The sequence below is a fragment of the Panulirus ornatus genome, chromosome 49, assembly GCF_036320965.1.
Source record: "Panulirus ornatus isolate Po-2019 chromosome 49, ASM3632096v1, whole genome shotgun sequence".
Lineage (NCBI taxonomy): Eukaryota > Metazoa > Arthropoda > Malacostraca > Decapoda > Palinuridae > Panulirus > Panulirus ornatus.
The window spans coordinates 7,989,387-8,015,800 of record NC_092272.1 but is presented as its reverse complement, the minus strand read 5'-3'; the positions used below and the strand labels follow the sequence as shown (position 1 = coordinate 8,015,800).

Here is a 26,414-nt window from a genome sequence, read left to right as displayed (position 1 = left end):
TAACTTACCTCTTTTCCTACTCATAACCAAGCCTTACACCCTTGAAAAAAATTCTCACTGCTTCTGTAAGCTTTCCTCCAACGTTGTATATTCTTAAGACCTTCCACAAAGCATCTCTATCAACACAATAATATTCCTTCTCCAAATCCATATATGCCACATACAAATACATGTTTTTCTAAGTATTTCTCACACACATTCCTTAAAGCAAACACCTGATCCACTCATCCTGTACCACTTCTGAAACCACACAGCTCCTCCCAAATCTGGTGCTCTGTGCATGCCTCACCCCCTCAATCAATACCCTCCCATACAACTTACCAAGTATACTTAACAAACGTATACCTCCGTAGTTTGAACACTCACCTTTATCTCCCTTGCCTTTATATGACGGCACTATACATCCATTTCGCCAATCTTCAGGCACCTCACTATGATCCATTTTTTTTTTTTTTTTTTTTTTGCTTTGTCGCTGTCTCCCGCGTTTGCGAGGTAGTGCAAGGAAACAGACGAAAGAAATGGCCCAACCCACCCCCCATACACATGTATATACATACGTCCACACACGCAAATATACATACCTACACAGCTTTCCATAGTTTACCCCAGACGCTTCACATGCCCTGATTCAATCCACTGACAGTACGTCAACCCCGGTATACCACATCGATCCAATTCACTCTATTCCTTGCCCTCCTTTCACCCTCCTGCATGTTCAGGCCCCGATCACACAAAATCTTTTTTACTCCATCTTTCCACCTCCAATTTGGTCTCCCACTTCTCCTCGTTCCCTCCACCTCCGACACATATATCCTCTTGGTCAATCTTTCCTCACTCATTCTCTCCATGTGCCCAAACCATTTCAAAACACCTTTTTCTGCTCTCTCAACCACGCTGTTTTTATTTCCACACATCTCTCTTACCCTTACGTTACTCACTCGATCAAACCACCTCACACCACACATTGTCCTCAAACATCTCATTTCCAGCACATCCATCCTCCTGCGCACAACTCTATCCATAGCCCACGCCTTGCAACCATACAACATTCTTGGAACCACTATTCTTTCAAACATACCCATTTTTGCTTTCCGAGATAATGTTCTCGACTTCCACACATTCTTCAAGGCTCCCAGGATTTTTGCCCCCTCCCCCACCCTATGATCCACTTCCGCTTCCATGGTTCCATCCGCTGCCAGATCCACTCCCAGATATCTAAAACACTTTACTTCCTCCAGTTTTTCTCCATTCAAACTTACCTCCCAATTGACTTGACCCTCAACCCTACTGTACCTAATAACCTTGCTCTTATTCACATTTACTTTGACTTTCTTCTTTCACACACTTTACCAAACTTAGTCATCCATATATACAATGAAATACTTAACCAATCGGAAAATCATCCCCTTTCTTAATAAATTCAACAGCAATACCATCTACTTCAGCAGCTTTGCATCATCTCATCTTAAGCAAGGCTTAAACCACCTCTTCTCTCCATGACTCTTTACCACCCCAACACAAACACCCTACGTCTACCACTCTATCATCAAACACATTTAACAGTCCTTCAAAATACTTACACACTTCATCACTACCTATTATCACTTCCCCATATGCCCTTCACTGATGTTCCCATTTGTTCTCTTGTCCTTCGCACATATTAACCTCACTCACTTGTCTAACTCTCATTAAGACTTTTGTAGCCCCTGCACCATCCTCTTGACCTTCTGCCGCTTTCTCTTATACATCACCTATTCATTTGAACTCTTCGCTTAAGTACCATCAAAACTCCTCTCTTTTCTCTTTCACTTACAAAACTACTTCTTTATTCCCCCACTCACTATCCTTTATAATCTGCCCACCTCCCAACTTTCAAATACCTCATGCATCTCTTGCAAACTCTCATCAAGGGGGTCGCCATGGCAAAAGAGTTTCCACTTATCCATGTCCTAACATGCTCCCTCACATTTTTCCCCCATTTCTATCCCTCTAGTACTCTTCCATTCTATTTTGCCAAGACACAGGTGCTCCTCCTCTCAAACCCAACCCTTTAATAAGCATGCAAAAGAGAGACTTCTGGGAGTCAGTGCACTGAGAGGGGCAGCAAGCGGGATGTCTAACCATTACCTTGTGGAAGTGACGGTGAAGAAATCCTCCCCTCCTATTTTACTTTTTCTAAGAAAAGGAACAGAGAAGGGGGCAAAGTGAGGATTTTTCCCTCTAAGGCTCAAGTTTCCCACATCAGCGAGGTAGCGTCAGGAAAGGACGAAGAAAGACCTATCCACTCACATACACACATATAAACATATATGCACATACATGTACATATACATATACACGTATTCCCTGCGTGTCGTAGAAGGCGACTAAAAGGGGAGGGAGCAGGGGGCTGGAATTCCTCCCCTCTCGTTTTTTTTTTAAATTTTCCAAAAGAAGGAACAGAGGGGGGCCAGGTGAGGATATTCCAAAAAAGGCCCAGTCCTCTGTTCTTAGCGCTACCTCGCTAATGCGGGAAATGGCGAATAGTTTAAAAAAAAACATAAATTTCATGTGAGAAACTGCAGAAGCTGGTGACTGAGTTTGGTAAAGTGTGTGAAAGAAGAAAGTTAAGAGAAATGTGAATAAGAGCAAGGTTATTAGGTACAGTAGGATTGAGGGTCAAGTCAATTGGGAGGTAAGTTTGAATGGAGAAAAACTGGAGGAAGTAAAGTGTTTTAGATATCTGGGAGTGGATCTGGCAGCAGATGGAACCATGGAAGAGGAAGTGAATCATAGGGTGGGGGAGGGGGCGAAAATCCTGGGAGCCTTGAAGAATGTTTGGAAGTCGAGAACATTATCTCGGAAAGCAAAAATGGGTATGTTTGAAGGAATAGTGGTTCCAACAATGTTGTATGGTTGCGAGGCGTGGGCTATGGATAGAGCTGTGCGCAGGAGGATGGATGTGCTGGAAATGAGATGTTTGAGGACAATGTGTGGTGTGAGGTGATTTGATCGGGTAAGTAATGTAAGGGTAAGAGAGATGTGTGGAAATAAAAAGAGCATGGTTGAGAGAGCAGAAGAGGGTGTTTTGAAATGGTTTGGGCACATGGAGAGAATGAGTGAGGAAAGATTGACCAAGAGGATATATGTGTTGGAGGTGGAGGGAACAGGGAGAAGTGGAAGACCAAATTGGAGGTGGAAAGACGGAGTGAAAAAGATTTTGAGTGATCAGAGCCTGTACATGCAGGAGGGTGAAAGGCGGGCAAGGAATAGAGTGAATTGGATCGATGTGGTATACCGGGGTTGACGTGCTATCAGTGGATTGAATCAGGGCATGTGAAGCGTCTGGGGTAAACCATGGAAAGTTGTGTGGGGCCTGGATGTGGAAAGGGAGCTATGGTTTCGGGCATTATTGCATGACAGCTAGAGACTGAGTGTGAACGAATGGGGCCTTTGTTGTCCTTTCCTAGCGCTGCCTCACACACATGAGGGGGGAGGGGGATGGTATTCCATGTGTGGCAAGGTGGCGATGGGAATGAATAAAGGCAGACAGTGTGAATTGTGTGCATGGGTATATATGTATGTGTCTGTGTGTGTATATTGTATATTGTACTGTGTGTGTACATTGAGATGTATAGGTATGTATATTTGCGTGTGTGGATGTGTATGTATATACATGTGTATGGGGGTGGGTTGGGCCATTTCTTTCATCTGTTTCCTTGCGCTACCTCGCAAACGTGGGAGACAGTGACAAAGCAAAATAAATAATAAATAAACATACATACATACGTACACATATATACACATGTACATATTAATACTTGCTTGCCTTCATCCACTTCTAAGGACAGAAGGAATAAATGTATATAGCCACTGTACAAAGGCAAGTGTTCAAATTGTAGAGGTACAAGTTTGTTGAGTGTACCTGTTAAATTGAATGGAAGAGTAGTGATTGACAGGGCAAGGGCGTATACAGAGCCTTAGATTGGGGAAGGTGGTTTCAGAAGGGGTAAAGGATGTGTGGACCAAGTATTTGCTTTAAAGAATGTGTGAGAAATACTTAATTGAAAGAGAAGTGTTCTATGAGGCATTTATGTATCTGGAGAAAGCATATGTTAAAGTTGATAGAGATGCCTTGAGGAAGGTTTTAGGAGATATAGTGTGCCTGAAAGCTATTTGAAGCAGTGAGGAGTTTTAATAAAGAAAGTAGGTTGTGTGTGGGAGCAGAAAGAAAGGAGGGTAACTGGTTCTACATGCAAGTGGGTCTACCGTGGGGGTGTACGGTGGCACCCAAGGATACCTAATTTATGTGCACTTGGGATTAAGAGGGAGGTAAATGTAAATGTCTTGGAAAGAGGGGTAAGTATGCAATCTGTAGTGGGTGATGGGGGCCTGGGAAGTGAGTTGGGTGTTGTTTGCTTTTGACATGGCAATGAGTGGTCAGGTTTGAGTGAAAAACTGCCGAAAGTTGAGAGTAAAAGATAGGTTATTAGATTTACCAGTGCAAAGAGGAAAGTAAGTTGGGGTGTGATTTTGGAAGAAAACCTGTAGGAAGTGGTGTGTTTTAGATAGCTGAGAGTGAATCTTATAGTGAATGGAACCATGAAAGTGGAGGCAAGACACAGGGTGGATGAGAAGGTGAAGGGTCTGGAAGCATCAAGGAATGTGTGAAAAGATGAGTCACTATGTAGGAGGGCAAAAATAGAGATGTTTTGGGGTATAGTAGTCCCAAAAATGTTGTATGGATGCAGAACTTGGGCCAGAATAGAAAGTATGGAAGAAGGCGGATGCGTCACAAATGAAATGTTCAAGGACAATATATGGTGTGATGAGGGTTGACTAAGTGATGACAGGGTAAGAGTGAGCCATGGTATCAAGAAGAGTATGGTTGGAAGAGCCAAAGAGCATGTGTTGAAATAGCTTAGACATATAGAGAGATAGAGTGGAGTGAGAATGACAAAAAGGATATGTATGTGTAAGGAGTGAGGAGAACAAGAAGAAGAGACAAAACTAAAGATGGAAGGATGGACTGATTAGTTTTTGAGTGCTTGGTGTCTGACCATGCCACATGCTAATTCTTTTATCATTTGCATGAAATTCTGAATATTCTTTCAAACACAACCAAAAAAATATAAATCAAGCATTGCACTTCATTTCCTTTTCATGCTTGTTAAAAGTCTTTTGTTCAGTACAAAAGGAACAGATCCTAAAAAGAATTCTTGAGGGTGGACAGAACTACTTTTCAAGGCAACATCAAATTGTAAACATGTCAAAAACAGCAGATTCATATTCTATTTACATTCAATACAATGTGACTGTGAAATGATGGAAGCTGAACAATGTGTAAATTCTTCTTTGCTCCAGATATCATTTTACGAAAACTTTCTTTAGAGAGATGGTGCGATAAATTGACATTTGAGGCCATTGAAACGCTGAATTCCTTCATGTCATTACCATCCTTCAATTTACTGCCGATTCAAATTCTGTTGAATTTCAGAATGACTGAACCAGTCTCTAGGGCCACCATCATACAATCAGTGGTTCAATCCAAAATGTTAGTCCATTCATCACTGTATAACACTAAGTTCCAGCCTCAAACACTATCAATAGGAGGTGATTCCTTTCAAGGGAGTATGAAATGAACCCTACCACTACCTTCTAGAAACAGAGGTACACTACTCCACCCAGATCACTGTTTGAGCAGATAAGATCACCTTCTTACAATCTTATCTTAGGTGTTCAGCTATATCCAGTATGCAGATATTTCCACCAGAATACAATGCATTTACTCCTTCAGAGCAATTCTAAATGGATAGAGAGAGAGAGAGAGAGAGAGAGAGAGAGAGAGAGAGAGAGAGAGAGAGAGAGAGAGAGAAGAGAGAGAGAGAGGAGAGAGAGAGGAGAGAGAGAGAGAGAGGAGAGAGAGAGAGAGGAGAGAGAGAGAGAGAGAGAGAGAGAGAGAGAGAGAGAGAGAGAGAGAGAGAGAGAGAGAGAGAGATACTGCTAAAACTTCTTTTTTCTATTTCATTTTATCTAATCTGAACATTTCATACTGTTCCAAGCTTGCTTTGTCTTTCACTTTTTAATTAAATCAAGACAAACGGAGACCATTAGAGCAACCTACTGGACAGCAATGAATGGTAGGTAAAAGACTAACCTGTGAAGTGGAGCAGACTTGGTTAAGGATGAGTTCCTTTTCTTGGTCTGAGAGTGGGGAGGAGTCTAGTGACACCCCTAGCTGCAGAAGCCGCTCCCTCAGCAGCTTGTTCTCAGATGACAGTGTCTTCAGAGTGCTCCTGATGTTAGCTGGTAGGTCCTGGCTGCCAAAGTTGGTGATACAAGTGGGAAGATTACCCTGAGCCTTGTCACCTCCAGCAGTAACTGTTGCAGCCGACTCCCCACTAGCACAGGTGGAAGGCTTCGTGTTCTCCTCATCACTGGAGTGCTCCCTCTCTCTAGCAGACCCCTGAAATATGCACAAATACAATACAAAGAAGAACTAGGGAGATTAATAACATACTTTACTCATAGAATGTTTATCACTGGAATAGCAAATTATAACTAGTACAGAAACAAGCAACTAACAGGCAACTCTGCAAACTGTCAGAGCATAAGATATTAAAACATCTTCAAGTATTTCAGATATGCCATGACATACAGTAAATGAAGTGGTAAATTACATGATATAAGGTGACTTGGAAGCAACCATGACTAAGACTGGAAAAAGTAATTAGTAAAATTATAGTTATCAATACGAAGGTATGGACAAAATTATTAAACCAACCAAACCTAACTGCTGCTTAAAATGGCCCATGCAAGCAGACATTATCAGAAAAATGGTAACATCTGAGATTATAAGTTTGTAAATTTATAAATAATGACATCCTAATGGTAACAACCAGGAAAAATATGAATTAGTAAATCTATATATAGTGTTATCTTGTGGAAAAGCTTCATCAATACAAGATAAAGGACAAATTCTTATATACTGATTATATCTTGCCCAGGCAACATCATTCTAAGGAAGGTAACAACATGCAACCACTTGCAGCAAACACAATATCAAAATCCTGGATACTGTGAACTTTAAATGCAGCTTAAAGATGCTTGTTGATGTGAATGACCAAAAGATATCCTAGGTTCGGAAGTTGTTGGAAGTTAATGTACAATATAACTATTCAACACAGACACACACACACACACACACAATAAAATATTGTAGATCAACTCAAGTACAGAGCAAACCTCTAGCTCTGTTGTATGTATGGGAGCAAAAACAGGAAAATCATCCTTCACCATTTGGCAGTTTGCAATATAGACATAACATAAACAAGATTACCTAATGAAACCCATCTGCATTGATACAGTAATAATGCAGGTTAAATTCACTTCTGCATGTCAAACAATAAATAATGAAAACACACAAGTTATCTAAAAAGAAATGAATGATGCAGCATAATCTGCAGAAATTCTAAGATAGGTGTAATGAATGCAAAGGGCTTGAGGAGAGGTAGACACCTTGGTCCTCCACCCACTCATCCACTTTCTTGGCCCTTCTGTTCTTGTACATGTGTGATGCTGACTTGGTCCATCCCCACCCACCTCCTTAACTATCCTTTCCCTTCCTCCTATTCTCTCCTGTCTACCCAATAACCCCAAGTTTTTCTATTGCCCCCTCATCTCTCCCTCTCCAGGAAAGCCAGCCAGGCATTACTATCAAGTGGCACCAAACCAAATAAAAAGCACATTATGGATGGGCAAGGCAGATAGTTCACAGAATGAAAAGCATGTAGTGATAATGCGATATATTCTAACAATGAGCATTACACTTCCTTACCCCAGTCATTACCTTGCAAGGTGTTGTATCCCAGCCAGAGAATACATCATGGTGGACAACAATCTATATTCAAGCACCAAAATATGCACACAGTCATATACAAAGGACAAGTGAAATCTAGCAATCTTAATACCATCAGCCAGGAGTGTGGTAGTTCGTGGAGGCTTGACTCCTCAACCTGTCCTTCATTTAACAGTAAATTTCATCCCTAGAATATAACTGGATTGTCTTGATCATAATCATTAGGAATTTCAACAAGGCAGTAAGGTAGACGAATGTAGTGTCCCAAGTTCCAACAACCATAATGTCCTCTCAGTACAAGTAATATACTTGTGCTGGGAGGACTTTACAGTGGGCGAGATTTTCCATAACTGGCTCTGTAGTAGGGGTTCTCCCTTGCTGCCCTGTTGGAATTCCATGGCTGCTGGAGTTCATGTGATCCCCGCCTCAGCTCCCACCTGGCATTCCTGCCGGATGTGATCATAAACCTGGAGGGGCTTGAACCACTGAAATGCAGACCCTTAACACAGACCTATGTCTTACGTGAGTCTTCGCCACCCTCCTGCCCATGCCTAGTACATTCACACAGTGATAAAAACTTTCCGGGAACCCCTCAGTTGGTCCACTGCTGGACCTAATAGCAACCGTAGCAGATGCCACTTACCTGCCTCCTATCCACCCTCCATATCAACACCAAGCACTACATAAAACTCCACTCCATGGAGGCCTTGGAGCACCTCCACGTGCCTCCTCCCAAACGTCCTGGCTGAGGGACATGCCACATGCATCCCCCCACACCTGTAAGCTGGTGGAGGTGCCACATGCTTCATCCCACACGTGCTGGCCGAGATACATGACAAGTGCCTCTTTCCACACTTATTAGCTATTAGACATGCCATGTGTGTTCCAATATGCCAGCAGTGGGACGTGCCACTTACCTTCTCCCACATATGCTGGCCAGGAGACATGGTATGTGTCTCCTCCCACACATGCTGGTCACACATGCCGGCCAGGGAAACGTACCACACGCCCCATTCCAAACGTGCTGGACTGGGTGACATGCCAACTGACTCCTTCCCACTCGCAAGTGCTGGCCAAGGGGATGTGTCACATGCCTCTTCCCACACTTATTGACCTGGGGCTGTACCACATGCCAGCTAAGGAGACATGCTATGTGCCGCCTCTCACACTTGCAAGCTGGGGAGACATGCCACGCGTCTTCTCGCTCAATGGAACATGGTGATCTATCGACTTTGAATGGCTAGATTCCCCCCCCCCCCCCACACACACACACATCACCAGTCTTACATATTAAAAACGGGTGTCACCTGCATACCAGTAACCACCTACACCACATCTACTACGCATTACCCATTATCAATACCACTACAACGAAACTTAATGCACTACGTATTACCCATTTCTACTAGTATTACCACCAAACCTACTGCTGCAACGCATCACCCATTACTATTACTACAGCCACCAAACCTATTGCTGCTACGCATCATCCATTACTACTACTACAGCCACACATACATACTGCCAGACCACTACAAACAATATTTACATCACACACAAAACCGCCAAGATATATCCCTCTTACTTCTGTCTACCTAGCACTACCACCTCACTACCACCTCTCTGTGGCACCGCTACTCATCACTACCACCAAGACCCACATACAGTATGCTGCAAAAGACATCCCACCTTACACCAGTAACACTACTGGGATACTTACCACCACGACACTCACCACGCTTGTCCCTATCCTGGACATCAACCATGGCTGCCATGGCTGTAATCCCTCGATAAATACCAGTGCCTCGTTCCCTCTCGCTGGAGAAAGGGGGACAGCTTGTCGAAGGCTATCCGCGACAGCGGGTTATGTCAATAGCAACATATCGTTGAGCGAGGCCTCTCTTGATGAAACACCCAGCCATAACGTCCTCAACAGCCACTACCACACTGTATAATGGATCGTTAAAGATGTTCATAAGACACTGGTCGGCCACCTAGACTCGGATTACTTCTGATCCTAAGATCATTCCTGCCCGCCTCAGGAGCAGCTGTGCCCAGGCCTCTCACTGGCCGGGACAGCCTCCTTACAGCATGCTAATGCTACGGCATCACGGAACAAGGAGCCTCCCGACGTGCAACTACTATGGGATCAAGGAACAAGTAGCCTTGTCTGCTACGCTCACTGGAACATGCTACTGCTATGTTACCACAGACAAAGAGCTTTGTCTGTGCGGATGATGGAAGCAGATCAGGCAGGATGACCTCGCAGTGTTCGCATCGGACGCCCCTAAAGGCCTCATGGGGAAGTAACAAATTCAACACTGGCCTCCCGTGTGACGATTATCTTAACGTTCGCATGCAATCTATAGCCGGACGTCAGGTGCAAGGGCAATATCCACCACCTGTCCACTGCTCATTACTTGCCACTGTAGCCTACTGAAGTCTCACACACACAGTCACCAGCGTGACCCCATACTGCAGTAATACAGAACAACGTTTAACTAGTTTATAATTTTCACACCATGTCTCGTTATGGTAAGCCAAGAAATGAACCCTGCAACTGTCGTGACCTCTGAGAGTCTGGCTAACACTCAACATAAGCAATGCCTTGCCACGGTAGTGACGTCACATACATTCGCTAGAGACACTTCAAGCAAAAGTAGCATAACTGTTCAGAATATTCACTGAGGTATACTGTAGTGTTGGGCTTTAAAGATGGATTAGAAATTATGGTATTACCAAGTATGTTTGTGTTTAGTGACGATCTTATCAAGTCATAAAAGGATATGGAAAAGCTGTGAGTATTGGGAATGCTTGTGAACATCCAGTCATAGACATAGAAACTTTTTGAGGCATTTAATTCAAAAAGGCAACAACACCATGGGGTGGCAATTACAGGATGCAACAACAGTTGTTACTTCATCACGTGATCTTTCTTATAGGCAACAGGTGATTTATCATACCCCAAACTGCAATCGACTGTAGTAGGCCGGTGACCCTGTGAAACTCGTGCACCACCTCACTATTACCATCATTACCTCAATGCGTGCCCTAGAAAGATTGTGTTCTGTAGCTCAACCGTGAAAACTCCAACTAACCTGAAAACTGGACAGAAGAAGCCTTGTACATGTAACGATGACAAGAGATTTAAATACAACATTTAACCTAATCAGTCATCCAGGTTACAACTAACAAAGCTGACCCCAACTAACTATTTACTATGTATATCGTATTTAAATAACACTGGTAAACACCCAACCTTCGTTATAGCTCTCCTCGGGTAACTGGCCAGACAACAGGAAACAAACAGTCTGAATCCAGTAAAAGCAATGGCCAGCAACAGCTTTGGCTTCACAACCGCTCGAGGCAGAGGAAAACAACAAACATGCAACAAACGAGTGGAGGGGTAACCCTATTAACAATGAACCTAATGCTATCACTTCTGGTGTGCTCTCGTGGTGAAGATGTATCATAGGGAGTGCCAGACAGAGACCCCCGACAACCAGCCCTCCTTCCCATCAACTCGCTGCTGCTCCACCTATCAACCCATCCCATCTCACATGAGCCACATTCCCTCGTGTCATCCCAACCAGCCGCTCCTCCGTCCAACTAACCTACCGCTCCTCAAGCCACATGATCCTTTCTCTAACACACACTGGTAACCTCCCCACGGACCATCAGGTTAAAGTAATCGGTCTTTCCCACGTACTCCCAGCCCTACCCATCACGACAACCACCCACTGCTCCTATACCCACCTGCAACCTGGCTTCCATTGCAACACAGTATCTCTAGCCGAGGTAAGGTAAGCATGCAAACAAGCAGGTCGTCACCTGCCCTACTTAGCCTCACCCTCAAGAACTGTCGGCGCCATCTACCTCAGCCCCCCCCCCCCTTCCCTCGCCCCACTTCCAATGGGTATTATTAACAACCAGTCAATCAAATCACATAACGGGGTGACCATGTATTACTCTACCTCAGTCAAACACCTTCACAACCGCAGCCACAATTTGGGGCTGGTTCGTGTTACATCTATTTATGTATCTATAGCATGATATGCCATCTGCCTCTTTCGATACACCTTGTAAAAAGTTGTCCATTTTCCTTCTACGTCCAGTCTTCCCATGATGTCCCCAACACTTACCGGTTATGGACTGAAGAATTGTGCTTTCCTGGTATTTATGCTACCTTCCTTAATGATAGCTACAGCATATCTGTTTTCCTATGTATTCAATATACACATTCTATCTGGTGTCTTTCTAACAAGAAATTAACTTTGTATCCCGGTTTGAAGCTTGGCATTCCAGGATTTTTCATGTCTATTATGTATTCTCAGGGTCTACAATTCTACTTATCACAATTTCTGAGTTCGAGTTTACTACAGTACTTCAGATATCTTATTGTGTCAATGTAGTCGATACCTGCATGGTGGATGGCACACACCAGTACCTCCCCTCATATATACCTATGTATGACGTACGTATTCCTGACTAACACATAGTGTCAGGAGGTGCGAGGGCTGGAGATTGGATGTGGGTGTGCGGGAGTGTCTGGTGTTGGGCCGGAGCATCAAACCGTCCCCGGCACCTTACTACAACCCCTTGACCCCATCCTGGGGTGTAGCACTCACTCCACCAAACAAAGCCTGGTTCACCAATACCTGCAGCCACAGCACGACCCTAACGACACAATCACGACAGTAACTACTGCGAGAAGACAGACCAAAATCATGAGAAGAAATAACTGAAGGGTAACTGTACAACATAAACAAACGTGATTCAATACAATGCTGGTCCAATCATTTCTTTCCTTTCTTAAATCCCGCAATTCCAAACTATGCCAAGTTCCTTAAATTACCTGCGGACAACACCTGTGCAACAACTATGGCTTCCACCTAATTTACAAACCTGCAAAGAAAATATTATTAACAGTAATTTTGAAGTACTTCAATTATAAAAAGTTAAATATCGTTCTAATAACCAGATCAGCATATTAATGAAAAAACTTGGACAACGTCACCGATACAGCAAGTGAGGATATGAGAATCAGGCAGGGTTCCTTCTATCACACGCAATGATTCATCTCATGGAGATGTCATGGAGACAGCAAAAAAAAAAAAAAAAAAAAAAAAAAAAAAAAAAAATATATATATATATATATATACTCCAATTCACTCTATTCCTTGCCCTCCTTTCACCCTCCTGCATGTTCAGGCCCCGATCACACAAAATCTTTTTCACTCCATCTTTCCACCTCCAATTTGGTCTCCCTCTTCTCCTCGTTCCCTCCACCTCCGACACATATATCCTCTTGGTCAATCTCTCCTCACTCATTCTCTCCATGTGCCCAAACCATTTCAAAACACCCTCTTCTGCTCTCTCAACCACGCTCTTTTTATTTCCACACATCTCTCTTACCCTTACGTTACTTACTCGATCAAACCACCTCACACCACACATTGTCCTCAAACATCTCATTTCCAGCACATCCATCCTCCTGCGCACATCTCTATCCATAGCCCACGCCTCGCAACCATACAACATTGTTGGAACCACTATTCCCTCAAACATACCCATTTTCGCTTTCCGAGATAATGTTCTCGACTTCCACACATTTTTCAAGGCTCCCAAAATTTTCGCCCCCTCCCCCACCCTATGATCCACTTCATATATATATATATATATATATATATATATCTTTCTTTTTCTTTTAAACTATTCGCCATTTCCCGCGTTAGAGAGGTAGCGTTAAGAACAGAGGACTGGGCCTTTTTTGGAATATCCACACCTGGCCCCATTCTGTTCCTTCTTTTGGAAAATTAAAAAAAAAAACGAGAGGGGAGGATTTCCAGCCCCCGCTCCCTCCCCTTTTAGTCGCCTACGACACGCAGGGAATACGTGGGAAGTATTCTTAATCCCCTATCCCCAGGGATATTGTACACCTTCAAATGTTGAGTAGAAAATCTAGTCACCTAGGAAATATCTGTCTGGACATATAATCAAATCATTCATATAATTTAGTAAAAACATTATACACATGTACACCTGATTCCAATCACGACAAAATTGGTGTCAACAATAAATACCAGTTTGAAACTATGAAAAGATACCCATAACTGTGGATATTACTTGGCGTAATGCTACAATGTTCAACTGTTCATGAAAACAATGCATAGTACAAGTAAAAAAGTGAATTTATCTCTGGTTTATACTATCATGCACAGTCCAGCCTCCCAGACCGACGCGTCGAGGTGGTGGTGGTGGTGTGGGAAGTAAGTGGTTGGTTGGGTGGTACAATGCTTATACCATCACACTCGAGTAAAAACGCAACATAAACATTCAGGCACCATGAAAAATGCAATACATAGCGAGAGGCGGGGTAGAAAAAGGATGTAAAATACTGCGACTTTAATTATAGCGCGGTGGTAATGTAAACAGTGCTGACCGTGACATTTGGGAGTCGGCGAGTTAGTTTGGCGAAAATATGACCATTGGCTGGCAACATAATCACTTCTACACACCAAAAACTGCTATGTAACCCACGTCTATTTCTGCGACACACACACACACACACACACACACACACACACACACATATATATATTTCTTATATTATTCTTTTTATTTTGCTTTGTCGCTGTCTCCCGCGTTTGCGAGGTAGCGCAAGGAAACACGAAAGAAATGGCCCAACCCACCCCCATACACATGTATATACATACACGTCCACAAACGCAAATATACATACCCATACATCTCAATGTACACATATATATACACACAGAGACACATACATATATACACATGCACACAATTCACACTGTCTGCCTTATTCATTCCCATCGCCACCTCGCCACACTTGGAATAACATCCCCCTCCCCCTCTCATGTGTGCGAGGTAGCGCTAGGAAAAGACAACAAAGGCCCCATTCGTTCATACTCAGTCTCTAGCTGTCATGCAATAATTTCCAATGACCCTAACGAGCTCATCTAGAGGGGCTATAACGAACGAAGATATGCAAGAAAAATGGCCACATAAGGATTAGGGCAACGGGTTAAAATTGCCGAGAAATATCGTTGTGGTTCCGTCAACAGAGGCCGTCTAACGCTGGTGGTATATGGTCAACAAACTCGCTTAATGTTTCCTGCAATTTAGTCCTCGGCCCCTCCTCCTCCACTTTGCTTCACTATTGGGATCCATCAGAACGGAGAAAAGAAAAAACTATATACATTATTTCTGCAGATACGAGGAATATACATTGTATATATAATGTGAAAAGGAATAGGGCTTCTTCAAACCATCAGCTCGGCAAAAACGAGACAGAACGTGAATGACAACAGCAGCTGTAACCATGAGGAACACCTGTAAAGTAATTTCCTTCAACATAGGAGGTACACAGTGTACTCTGGTGTGCACGGCGGCCTAAAGACATCAAGACGATCCTCTACAAAGCCAAGGAGTTATCTGGAGAAGTCTGTGATTTAGGAAAACTTGGGAGCATCTCTGAGCCTACATCCCGCCTCCCCACCTCAAGTGTCTACAACCAAACTTTAAGAGAGTCCGATACTCCTGGGATCATCTTATGCGGACGCCCCAACAAGCAGAATAGAGGAAGGTTTACCCTCGGGAGCATCCACTTCAACTTTTGATTCCTTCCCTATGCCTCTGACGCAACTAAATCTCTCCCTGGAATAAACAACCTCACACTCCTTCATTTACCTCTACACGTGTTTGCGTGTATCGGCATAACTAACACTCACCTCCACTGTCAAGCCATGCTAGCATGTGTGTGTGTGTGTGTGTGTGTGTGTGTGTGTGTGTGTGTGTGTGTGTGTGTGTGTCTAATTCTGTCATCAGAAGACGGTATCCCCATACTGTCTCCGTGTGGTATACAAATAAGTATGAGATGGTATGTTCGTATTATTAGCAAAATCAAACAAGAATGAGAGAGGCCGGGGAGTCGATACTAGTCTTTATAGAACAACCTTTCATACATGATGTACATAATCATACCTGGTCTGCCATTATATACTGTATATGATTTGTTACGAAGGGAAAACTACCAAGTCTCATTCAATGTATTATTCCTGTTATGCGCGTTTTGTGCACTACTCCTGTGCGATCCCACTTCGCGGAAACTTCTGTAAATACCATGGCCCATGTTAGTATTCTGGTGATCTCCAAGATCCTTTTTTAACCCAGATGAAATTACGGAACTGTAAACGATTTAAAATGCTGGTAAACCAGACGGTGGAGTAGAAGGTTCAGCGAACGTAGGCCACATCAAGACCTTAGCAGTATTCAAGTTTTAACGAAGATGGCACGCTAGACATTTCCTGGTGGGTAGCAAGGGTGGCTAACATCACCGTGGCCTGTCCGATGCTATCATCCACCTGCCACCATACGATACCTCACGACCATGTTGGAGGCGTCTCTTGTCTCCACAGCAAGCTCTGGAACGCACACAAAAACACACACAGTCCTTATACCTTGCGTATGATGGCAGGAACTTCTACCTAACCCAAGGGTTGGGTAGAAGCGGTAGGCCTCATTTCCAATGGTCGTAATGACGTGCTAAGTGTCGTAACGGCTTGCTCAACGGTCGTTCCATCATGCTTCTGGGTCATACCATCGAACTCAAGGGTCGTTACACCGTAGTTAAGGTGACAGGCGTCGTTGGCACTACCGCTAAAAGGGAGAAAATAGCCTGAACTACCCTTCCAGCCAACATCTTGATACAAACTTATTAGCGCAGCAAGAAGTATACAATCTCCAAAATAAACATCGCTCGGGCTGACAAAGGATTATGTCCAACCAACTGTGTTTGGCTATATGGGCCTCACAAACCCACACACTCCGGGTATATGGACTTGGCTGATGACTAGTATTGAATGAGCTCACCTGCAGAACCCCATGACAACAGACTTGGACCAGCCCTCACCATTCACCTCTGGCCAGGGAAGTACAACTGTTCCTACCACAACCAACCCTCCACACCTGGGCCGGACCCATGCTGCCGACAAGCCCTGGTCAGTACCAGAGTCCAGTGGTTCCTCATTAACCTTTTACAACGATGGAAATAGTTTCCTGGGAGACAGCACAGCCCCACATCCCCAGGACAACAGGGGAACACCATTACATCCCTGGAGGGTAGATGGTATTCCCTCCTCTCCCGAGACTAAGTACATATATCCCTCCTCCCGAAAATGCTGGGTGGTACTCCTGTCCTCTCTCAAAGAAACGAAGGAATTTACACATTGTCTTCCCCCAGAGAGGCTAAGCAAATCCTACAAACCCGGACAGGTGTCCCAAGGTGGCTACTCTCCTGCCAGTGTTACCGTGAAAAGTTAAATCCACCACCTTCAGCACACTCTTCATGATGACCCCACCACATCATCTTGACCGGCCCCCTGCCTGCTCCTACACCGCTCTTCCATCAAGAAATCACTGTTAATTTCCAAGACTTTTCACACCTCCATAATTCGATATTTGATTTTGTTGATATGCGAGATAACATTAAATAAAATAAATTAGCACAAAATTAAACAGCTTTACTACATCAAGTCATATTCACTACCGCCGTCCCGTCGCGACGTCATTCTAGCTGTGAGTTAACTGTGTATTGAGAGTTACGGTTGGCTCAGTCAGGAGAGCAGAGAAGGCAGCCGGACCTGTACCACTAGTACTGACACAACCGTCAAACTGGGTGTTGGACGACGGACTGTGGACAAACCATGAGCTAACAGTATGAACGTCCACATCTACTACAGGTAAAACATACTACTAGCCTTCTGCATCACGTATTCAAACACCTACCTAGGCTTCTACATCAAGTATTCAAACACACACCTAGGCTTCAGCACGTATTCAAGATGACGATGAGAGTCCTGTCAACACTAACAACTTGTCAACACGCCGAGGGTAAACAGGCATACCATTTGTATCCACTAACAGACTAAGAAATCTAATTCTCATACCCAAAACTTGAGCACATGCCGAGCTCCACCAACCAAGCCTTCTCAAGTCTACACTAGGGGTGAGCCGCCACACCAACAAGGCTCTGTAATACAAGTGGGTGGCGGTGGGCAAGAGAGACGAGGCGTGCAAGATCATATCTGTGTCTCAGGCTGAAATAATGACTGATCGTGACAGAGACTGGCGATGGTGGACAAAAATGGATGGCTGTGATAACGACACGAGTGCAGGAATGATGGTGATGCAAATACAACACTTGTGGTACATGGAAGCAGCATCACCAAAAGAAAGAAAACAGCTTTACCAACCTCAGCGTACCGGCTGCTGGCTCTAGTAACTGCAAGTCATCAAGTGACCCTATTCGAACTAGGTACCCCATGATGCACCGCATGGCAAGTTCAGAACTGACCCCAGTAGCAGAGCGGGGGACGTCCAGGTCCCATTAACAGAGGGAGGAGGACGTCCAGGTCCCTGTAACTGAGGGAGGAAGACGTCCAGGTCCCAGTAAAGCGGTGGAGAGCCGTCTAGGTCCAAGTAACAGATGACGAGAGGCGTCCAGGTTCCAGTAACAAAAGACGGGGGGGGGGGGGGGGGGGGGGGAGAGAGGAAAGAATCAAGGTCCATGTAACAAAAGGCGGGAGACATCCAGGTCCCAGTAATAAAAGGCGGGGGACGTCCAGGTCCCAGTAATAAAAGGCGAGGGACATCCAGGTCCATGCAACAAAAGGTGGGGGACGTCCAGGTCCCAGTCATAAAAGGGACGGAACGTCCAGGTCCCAGTAATAAAAGGCGGGGGACGTCCAGGTCCATGTAACAAAAGGCGGAGGACGTCCAGGTCCCAGTAATAAAAGCCAGGGAACGTCCAGGTCCCAGTAACAAAAGGCGGGGGACGTCCAGGTCCCAGTAACAAAAGGCGGAGGACGTCCAGGTCCCAGTAATAAAAGGCGGGGACGTCCAGGTCCCAGCAACAACGGGCAGGAGGTGTCCGGGAGCCAGTAACAGAAGATGGAAATCGTCTAGGCCGGGCTATGCCGTGCAAGACACGACAAAAACAATGTAGCCACACTGTCATCACCACACTATAATTATCGAAGCGTGGGACACAACCACAATGGCAACAACTTCCTGAGCAACCTGCATGGCAAGTGGTGGCAAGTGAGAGCAGTAAGTGAGAACAGTACAAAGACTACCAGCTTACCATACGTCTGAAAACTGGTGGCAGGCAAAAACACAAGAAAGACCATCAGGTCACCACGGGAGTCTGACAATGATGTGGTAGTCAACACCAGTGAAAACACAATCAAACTTCCACAGAAAAGTGACAATTGGTGGCAATAAACAACTACGTCTTGGCAGATAGCAGAAGTAACAACATCATTTGCCCACCTTCTGAGTCTTACAACCGGTGTTAAGAATAATTAACCGTGGTGCCGAGAAGAGATATTACTTTTCATAGACACCCACAGTGGAATGTCAAGAGGCAAGGTGGGACCACATCACGTCAGGAGGGCCATAAGAAGAGGACAGATGTAAGATGAGAATGAGACGATGAGTATGAGGTGGGGCTGAGAAAGACAGTACTTGAGGAGAGGGAATGGAAGCTGCTGCAAAGAAAGGTTTCGCAGAGAGAGAGAGAGAGAGAGAGAGAGAGAGAGAGAGAGAGAGGGGGGGGGGGAGGGACAGGAGGATCGACAAGGTGGGGAAGGGGGTGATGAAAAAAGTAATGGGAAATAAGAATGGAAGGAAAAGGTGAAGCGGACTGAGAGTGAAAGGATGACAGACTGGAGTGGCTCGGGGAGGGGAGAGGACCGGATCACAGAGGCAGCATGACCGAACCTAAACTAAACGTACCTTCGCTTCACTACTCGCCCGCCACACTACACATCAGACACTACTAGGTGAACGAGACACAAATACAGCAAGACCATAAACTGAGGAAAATCATCAATCAATATATGAGAGCATGGTGCGACTGGTCCCTTACACCGTCGCTCCTGCAACCATCCCTTCCTGCCTCCTGCATCATACAGACAGCAGCCCTCCTCCACAACACCATCCTCACTCTCTATATCCAGCGTCTCCACAGCTCTGCCACTGCTGCTTGGACAACGGTGCTTACGACTGCTGATATCAACGAAGGCAGCCGTGCTTCATAAGGTCTTCGTTGTCACTCTCACGAGTGACCTGAATAAAGCAAATAAGACGAAGTAATTAACATGAAGCGAGGAAGGTTGCGGGAGGCAATGGGGAGCGAAGAAGTACGAGGGCTGCGGGAGGCAAGGTGATGTTGAGGACAGAAGCACCAGCAGGAGGGGGTAAGAAAAGCGATGAAGCGAAAAAACTGAAAGACCAGCACTATCCAGAAAGGGTTGGTTGACTAGAAAGAAAGTGGAGAGGAGGCGGAGATGGATAGATAGATAGATAGATAGATAGATAGATAGAGAGAGAGAGAGAGAGAGAGAGAGAGAGAGAGAGAGAGAGAGAGAGAGAGAGAGAGAGAGAGAGCGCAGAAATGGAGTTAATGAAGCAAGATTGAAGGAGTTACGACGACTCATGCCCCGGGGCCACGACCTCCTCCTCGAGACTCGCCATCCACTTCCGCCCGACCTAATAAATTTCATCCCACTTAAGTAAGACCCTTCAAGAACACGTTTAAAACTTGTCATGACAATTCAAGCCTTCAAGCAACTGCCATCAAACTCCTGAATGTACTTGAATTACATAATAAGGAGGCTCATCTAACAGGTCCCTTATTCCAGATTTTCCTATAATGAGAGAGAGAGAGAGAGAGAGAGAGAGAGAGAGAGAGAGAGAGAGAGAGAGAGAGAGAGAGAGAGAGAGAGAGAGAGAGATTTACAAACACATTTACGGCACTTTCGGGTTCAAGCTTGCACCACCAGCAAGAGGGAGCTACTGTGATGACTGGTTGGCAGGGTACACTTGGGTGGACGGTGTCTGGGTCTTGACCCATGAGTGGTGTGTTCTGACCCCTGACACCATGATGTCCGCCGGAATGTTATCTGTAATTTCAGTCTACACATTCTGAACCTGTCAACGTAGCAAGAATCATCGTGGATTACACTTCCAGCAGATAGTTCGTCCAATATCTTCATTATTCCCCCCAGATTTATCTCTCCCGTTAATATGGGTATTTCCTTCACGGCGGAGTTAAGATTTCCCTTCTGCTGAACACGATATTATAGTGAAAGGCTCAACGCAAGATTTAGATGGTATCCATCTGCAGAATTTCGGAAGTCACCACATTGCCACACTTGTTCTGGCAACTGATGTGAAGGATAATACGCTGCAGTAGTGTGTAGTGATGTCAGTGTTAGGAGTGAGGGAAGAAGCATGGTCCAGAGTGTGACGTAACACAGCTCACTGGACTTGTATAGCTAATCATTCCTCCACTGAGTGTTAGACAACCCAGGACTCAGCGTCCTGGGTTGTCCATTGGAACACAAGTCGTGTGGCCTCAGAACATGATCTGAGCCTCAAACGACTTCGTGACGTCCATTTCAGTACCATCAACATCCCCTCTCCCCCTCGACTTACTGGCCTCCTCCAACATCTCATCATAACGGTGTAGCAGTTGCGAAACACAGGCTCGTCCAGGTCTGAACTCGCGCCGTCCCTGACTGCATGTGTTGTCTGAGTTGATTCATCGTCCATTTTCTTTTAAGGACTACACAAACCTTCATGACAAGCGATATCGATAAGACTGTCCAGTAACTTGTGGAATGGTTTTGTCCCCAGCCTCAGGTGCACCAGCTGTGTCACCTCTCCAATATGTGTCATCAGGGTCTCCCTCCCCACAGTGCAATGCATTCTTTTTTTCTAATCTTCATCATGACACGGGACTCAGACCCGTCCTACAACAACGTCCTGACACGCCGGTATGATGGCTCCCAGAGACTTGGAGGAGCAAAGATTTCAGAAAGGTCTGTCGCCGGGGTTGGCAGTGTTGGTAGCCAGACCCAAGTGTTCTGATCCCACACACACACACACACACACACCTCAAAAACCTGCACATTTCCTGACTGTCATTCGTGTGTGAATGTTTCTCTGGCTGTCAGGGTACAAATACTGGATGTAGTTTTACACGTTCTCCTCGTTCAAGAAAGATGTACTTACAGTTTCATTTCACTACCTGCACAAGTTTTAACTCTTAACGCCCACACAAAGGAGACGGTTGAGAAAATGCAGAAGTTATCAACAAAAGCAACAGCTCCCAACTATCTTCAGAAACAAACCAATATTATGTCTTAATATCATCTTACACCTAACACCTCGGTCGAAAATTCATATACTTTGCATTTCAATTTTTCTTTGGTATATGGCATCACTAACCATACAAGTGTTCAAAATATAGCCTCTCTCTCTCTCTCTCTCTCTCTCTCTCTCTCTCTCTCTCTCTCTCTCTCTCTCTCTCTCTCTCTCTCTCTCTTCCTGGCGCTACCTCGCTAACACAGGAAACGACGATCAAGTATATATTACTATCTATTTCAACTTGTGACCCTAACGTACCACTGGGAAGGGATCCAGCGTCCCACCACTGCCCGGGAACCAGCGACCTAGACGACACGATAGGTTACTTAACAAGTTACGCAACAGCTGTACAGTAACACAGCGGTGTGCAGCTGGAACAAGAAAGTGAAGAAGTATTGGGGATTGAGTATACTGAGAAATTCAAAAGAATGTTTCATGGAGTTTTTCGTGTGGGGCTTGAGCGTATGCTCCATAAGAGCAACACATGCATACTTAAGCACGTGCATGTTCCCCTGGTGGGAGCCTCAGCCTGACATTTATGTACCTCTCACGAGTACCTAAGTGGCTGAGACTTGGTGGGTGTAGGTCAGCCGCCAGCAGGCACACTTGGTCAACCTCTGGATGATACTGACATGGCCCACACACCTCTCCTGCCCCGCCTCGCCCACGTCTCCCCACCAAACACACTCGCTCCTCCTCCTCCTGGCAACCACTCATCCCGCCCAGGATACATAGCTTCCCTCACCTCCCTCTCCGCCCATAAAAACTACCGGAGAAGCTTCCCCCTGCCCCACCACTCCCTTCATACAAGCACCTCCATCTTCAGAGGTGGAGTCGAGCAGAGTCCCGCCGATGACTACAGACAGATGTTATAACACAGCCATCAAAGGAAACCCTACACCAGGCCACAAACACCGTGCACACAACCAACACGAGTCCTGTTTCCCAAAAGCGAAACGCTGAGACTGTCAGGGGAGCATTTCTTACTACGTCACTGCGGATCAATAGGAAAATGTACTTGCAAAACATGGCGAAATATCATTTTGTCTTGGAAATGACGTCATAAACACTGCCAGTGGATGTAGCATGATCCATATACGCAACGCGTGAGGCACCAGCCTGTGGGAAGCCATGAGATGAGGACGTTCCTGCCCCCACGTTCCCCTGATGCAGGCGTGGTTCAAGTCATGGGGTAGCAGGGGTGGCCTGCAGGACGTGGCACACCGCCACCCAACCATCCTTAGCAGGCCCTGCCACGCCAAGCACGTCGCACAGACATACTGAAACAGTGCTAACCCACACTAAGCTTAAGGCCCTGTAACCAACACAACAACATCGACAGCTGGGTCATGTTAGCACATGCTAAGGGGCAGGTTACCAGTCAGCACGCCAGATGGCTCACACACACACACCATTAACATTACAGACACGCAGGATCAAAATGCAAAGATATGGACCCATGCCTCTCGAGAGCAGGGCTGGAGAGGAGGAGCGAGTATGAAGGACGCATGGAGGGAGCCATGCAAAACTGAGCGAGTATGCAAAGTTGAGAAACATACAACATGGGTATACAGGATGTAAGATAAGATAGGGAGACACGCGTGGCTTTCAGGCAATGAGACAAACATGCCACTAACAATGACGGTGATGTACATGACTTACACGGAGAGACAGCAGGATGCGGAGGCGGCAACAAAACTCATGAAGAACAAGGTAGAGGCTCTGAGTTAAGGGAACCAGAAGCCATGAATAAAAAAGAATCACCACCACCTTAAAACTGTGGGATGGGGTACACCTGGCAGTGGTAGGAGGGGGAGGCAATGGTGGAAGTCCTAGTGTTTGAAAGGCTAGGCAACAGGGCACCACGATATACCCAATATATCTGGAATATGGCTACAGGGCTGGGCTGGAAAGCCTGGCAGACGAGTAGTGTACCACTTATGGAACAAAACTGCTATACTAAGGAGAAAGAGTACGACTTGTTGATAAGATACACTGGAAGTGAGATAACAAGGCTGCAGATATGAAGATAACAAGGCTGGAGATATGAAGATAACAAGGCTGGATATATGAAGATAACAAGGCTGGAGATATGAAGATAACAAGGCTGGAGATATGAAGATAAAAACACGACAGTTATAGTATAAGGCCGCAGGTCTGGGGAGACCCACCAAGACTGGAAAGTGAACATAAGTCTGGAAGTGATGTTGTAATGCAGGAAGGTAAGGAGAAAACACACATCTGGAAGACGTGGATGTGTCGGCGAAGCCTGGCAGACGGATGGAGACTAACATAAGTCAGTTCCGGTGGCAGAAACGAACGGAAAACTGAGTGGTGAGTTAACCTAACTGAAGGAGGTTGATGCCGAGATTATTGGCTCGTCAAGTTTATCACTGCACCAAACATGCCGTTACTAGATAGTCCAGAGCTCCGGCACAACATCTGGAAGTAGTCAATGACTATCATCTTCTGCCAAAGGTAATATTTCCAGACAAGAATACTCTGGACTAGTAGTAACATCACTGGCCAAGGAAAGAGTAAAACGACAGACCACAGACAATCAAAACAAAAACATGATCAGTAACAATAAAGCTACGCCCACTGACGCAACATAATATTTCAGTTCAACTGACACTTACAATTAGAGTGAAGAGGAGGTTCCATCAATGTTATCGGTGAGGGTCGCCAAGGGAGCGTGTGCTGGAATAACAAGAATGAGAGGCTTGCAACGCCGGTGAAGGACATGACTGGAAACAATGAGGATGTGAAGAAATAATACATCGGGAGGGGAAGGGGGTTGGGGGACCACGGGATTGACGTATACAGCCAACATCAGACCTACTGGCCCGTGACGAGGTTACCTCCAGAACACAGGCAGAATCGATGAAATACAAGACGATCCTTATAACAGCGGGGCTGAACATGACGCAGGCAAGACATGTGAAGAATATCAGGTGAGGCACACACTGGGATGCCTCATGGACTGAAAACAACGACACACACACCAGCAGGACAAATATGGACTGAAAAATATAATCCCCTTCGTAACGGTTCGACTGAAGCTAACGGAAAGAGGACCTAAAAAGCAGCAGTTGTGGTGAGTGACCAAGCTGGTGCGTGACCTTTCACCTAACACTGGACCACACTGCCGCCTCTCTCAGGCCAGCCACACCATGTTCCACACCTGCTCCCTCCACGATGGCCTCGGGTCAACCATCACACTGTCAGTCGATCAGATCTCTGGCCCAGCGCTAGCCAACAACACCGGGTTCCTAATTGCATAATGCTAATGAAACCAGGCTATGAAAAGACCCCGGGAAAGACAGATACAAGTAACTACGACTTTTATATCCATACTTCGCAAGGGCGCAAACGGCAAATCTCAACTGAAGCAGAGAGGCTGTGCCTGGCCAGGGAAGACATGTACGAGGTGGGGACTCAATATTCCTGACCAATACAGTGCTAAGACTGGTGTACAGGCCGGGGGAAGACAGTGCTAAGTCAGGACACCACGTACTGCAGATCGCTTCAGGCGAGGGAGGGCGAACAAAATGCTAGGACACCGGGTGATGTTGTGCACAGGTGTGGTAACACTGTGTTGGCAGTGGTGTCGGAGGCGGCCGGGCCAACACAGTGCCTGCCCTCCCAGTACAATGTTGACAACAGTAACGGGAGGGCACGGCCTAAGGTGGGTGTGTTATGGCCAGGCTCCTCTGGTAAGGCCAAATTGAAGGGACATGGACCAAAGCCTCAAGCATGGCCACAGATACATATGTAGGCACAAAGACCTAACACGGAAAGTCCAGAGGAGGCCAATAAATTAAGAGCTGAGTAGGGAAAGGTTAGAGGCCTTAAGTTTAACCACCTTAGAAAAAAGAAGAGCAACATATGACCTAATAACAACCTCCAACTCTTTATACCGTCTGACCAAATCATCAACAATGATGAATGATTCATCGAGAGATGAAAGTACACAGCAACCAGAGGCATTAAGCAAGAAATGATTAAACAAGTCAAGTACTTGTAAAGTACAAGAGTAGTGGATGATTGCATTAACAATGATGGTTTGTGAATGTGGACAACATACACAAGTTGACAAACTTGCATGACATTAAAGAACGTTTAAGAGAGAGGGACCCACGAGTGTAGAGACCCCCCCTCTCCTCCCCCAACTTCCTGGTGCAGTTTAATTAGGTAATAACAAAGAGAACGGCAGGTGACGCTAGCACTGGGTAAGCATATTCAGTGCGCGCGCGCGCACACACACACACACACACACACACACACACACACACACACACACACACCAACTGTGCCTCACCCGACAGCTGATGCATTA

The 26,414-nt window shown here is 45.5% G+C and overlaps 1 protein-coding gene across 10 annotated transcripts in view; it reads right to left on the bottom strand.

The window, feature by feature from the left end:
• LOC139764378 (cytospin-A-like) overlaps positions 1–26,414 on the bottom strand; it is a 394,738-nt gene that overhangs the window by 49,929 nt on the left and 318,395 nt on the right. For all 10 annotated transcript variants that reach the window (XM_071690941.1, XM_071690936.1, XM_071690938.1 and 7 more), the window contains one exon: positions 6,137–6,445. In XM_071690941.1, coding sequence (XP_071547042.1) covers positions 6,137–6,445 — 309 coding nt within the window. The remainder of the gene's footprint in view (positions 1–6,136; positions 6,446–26,414) is intronic.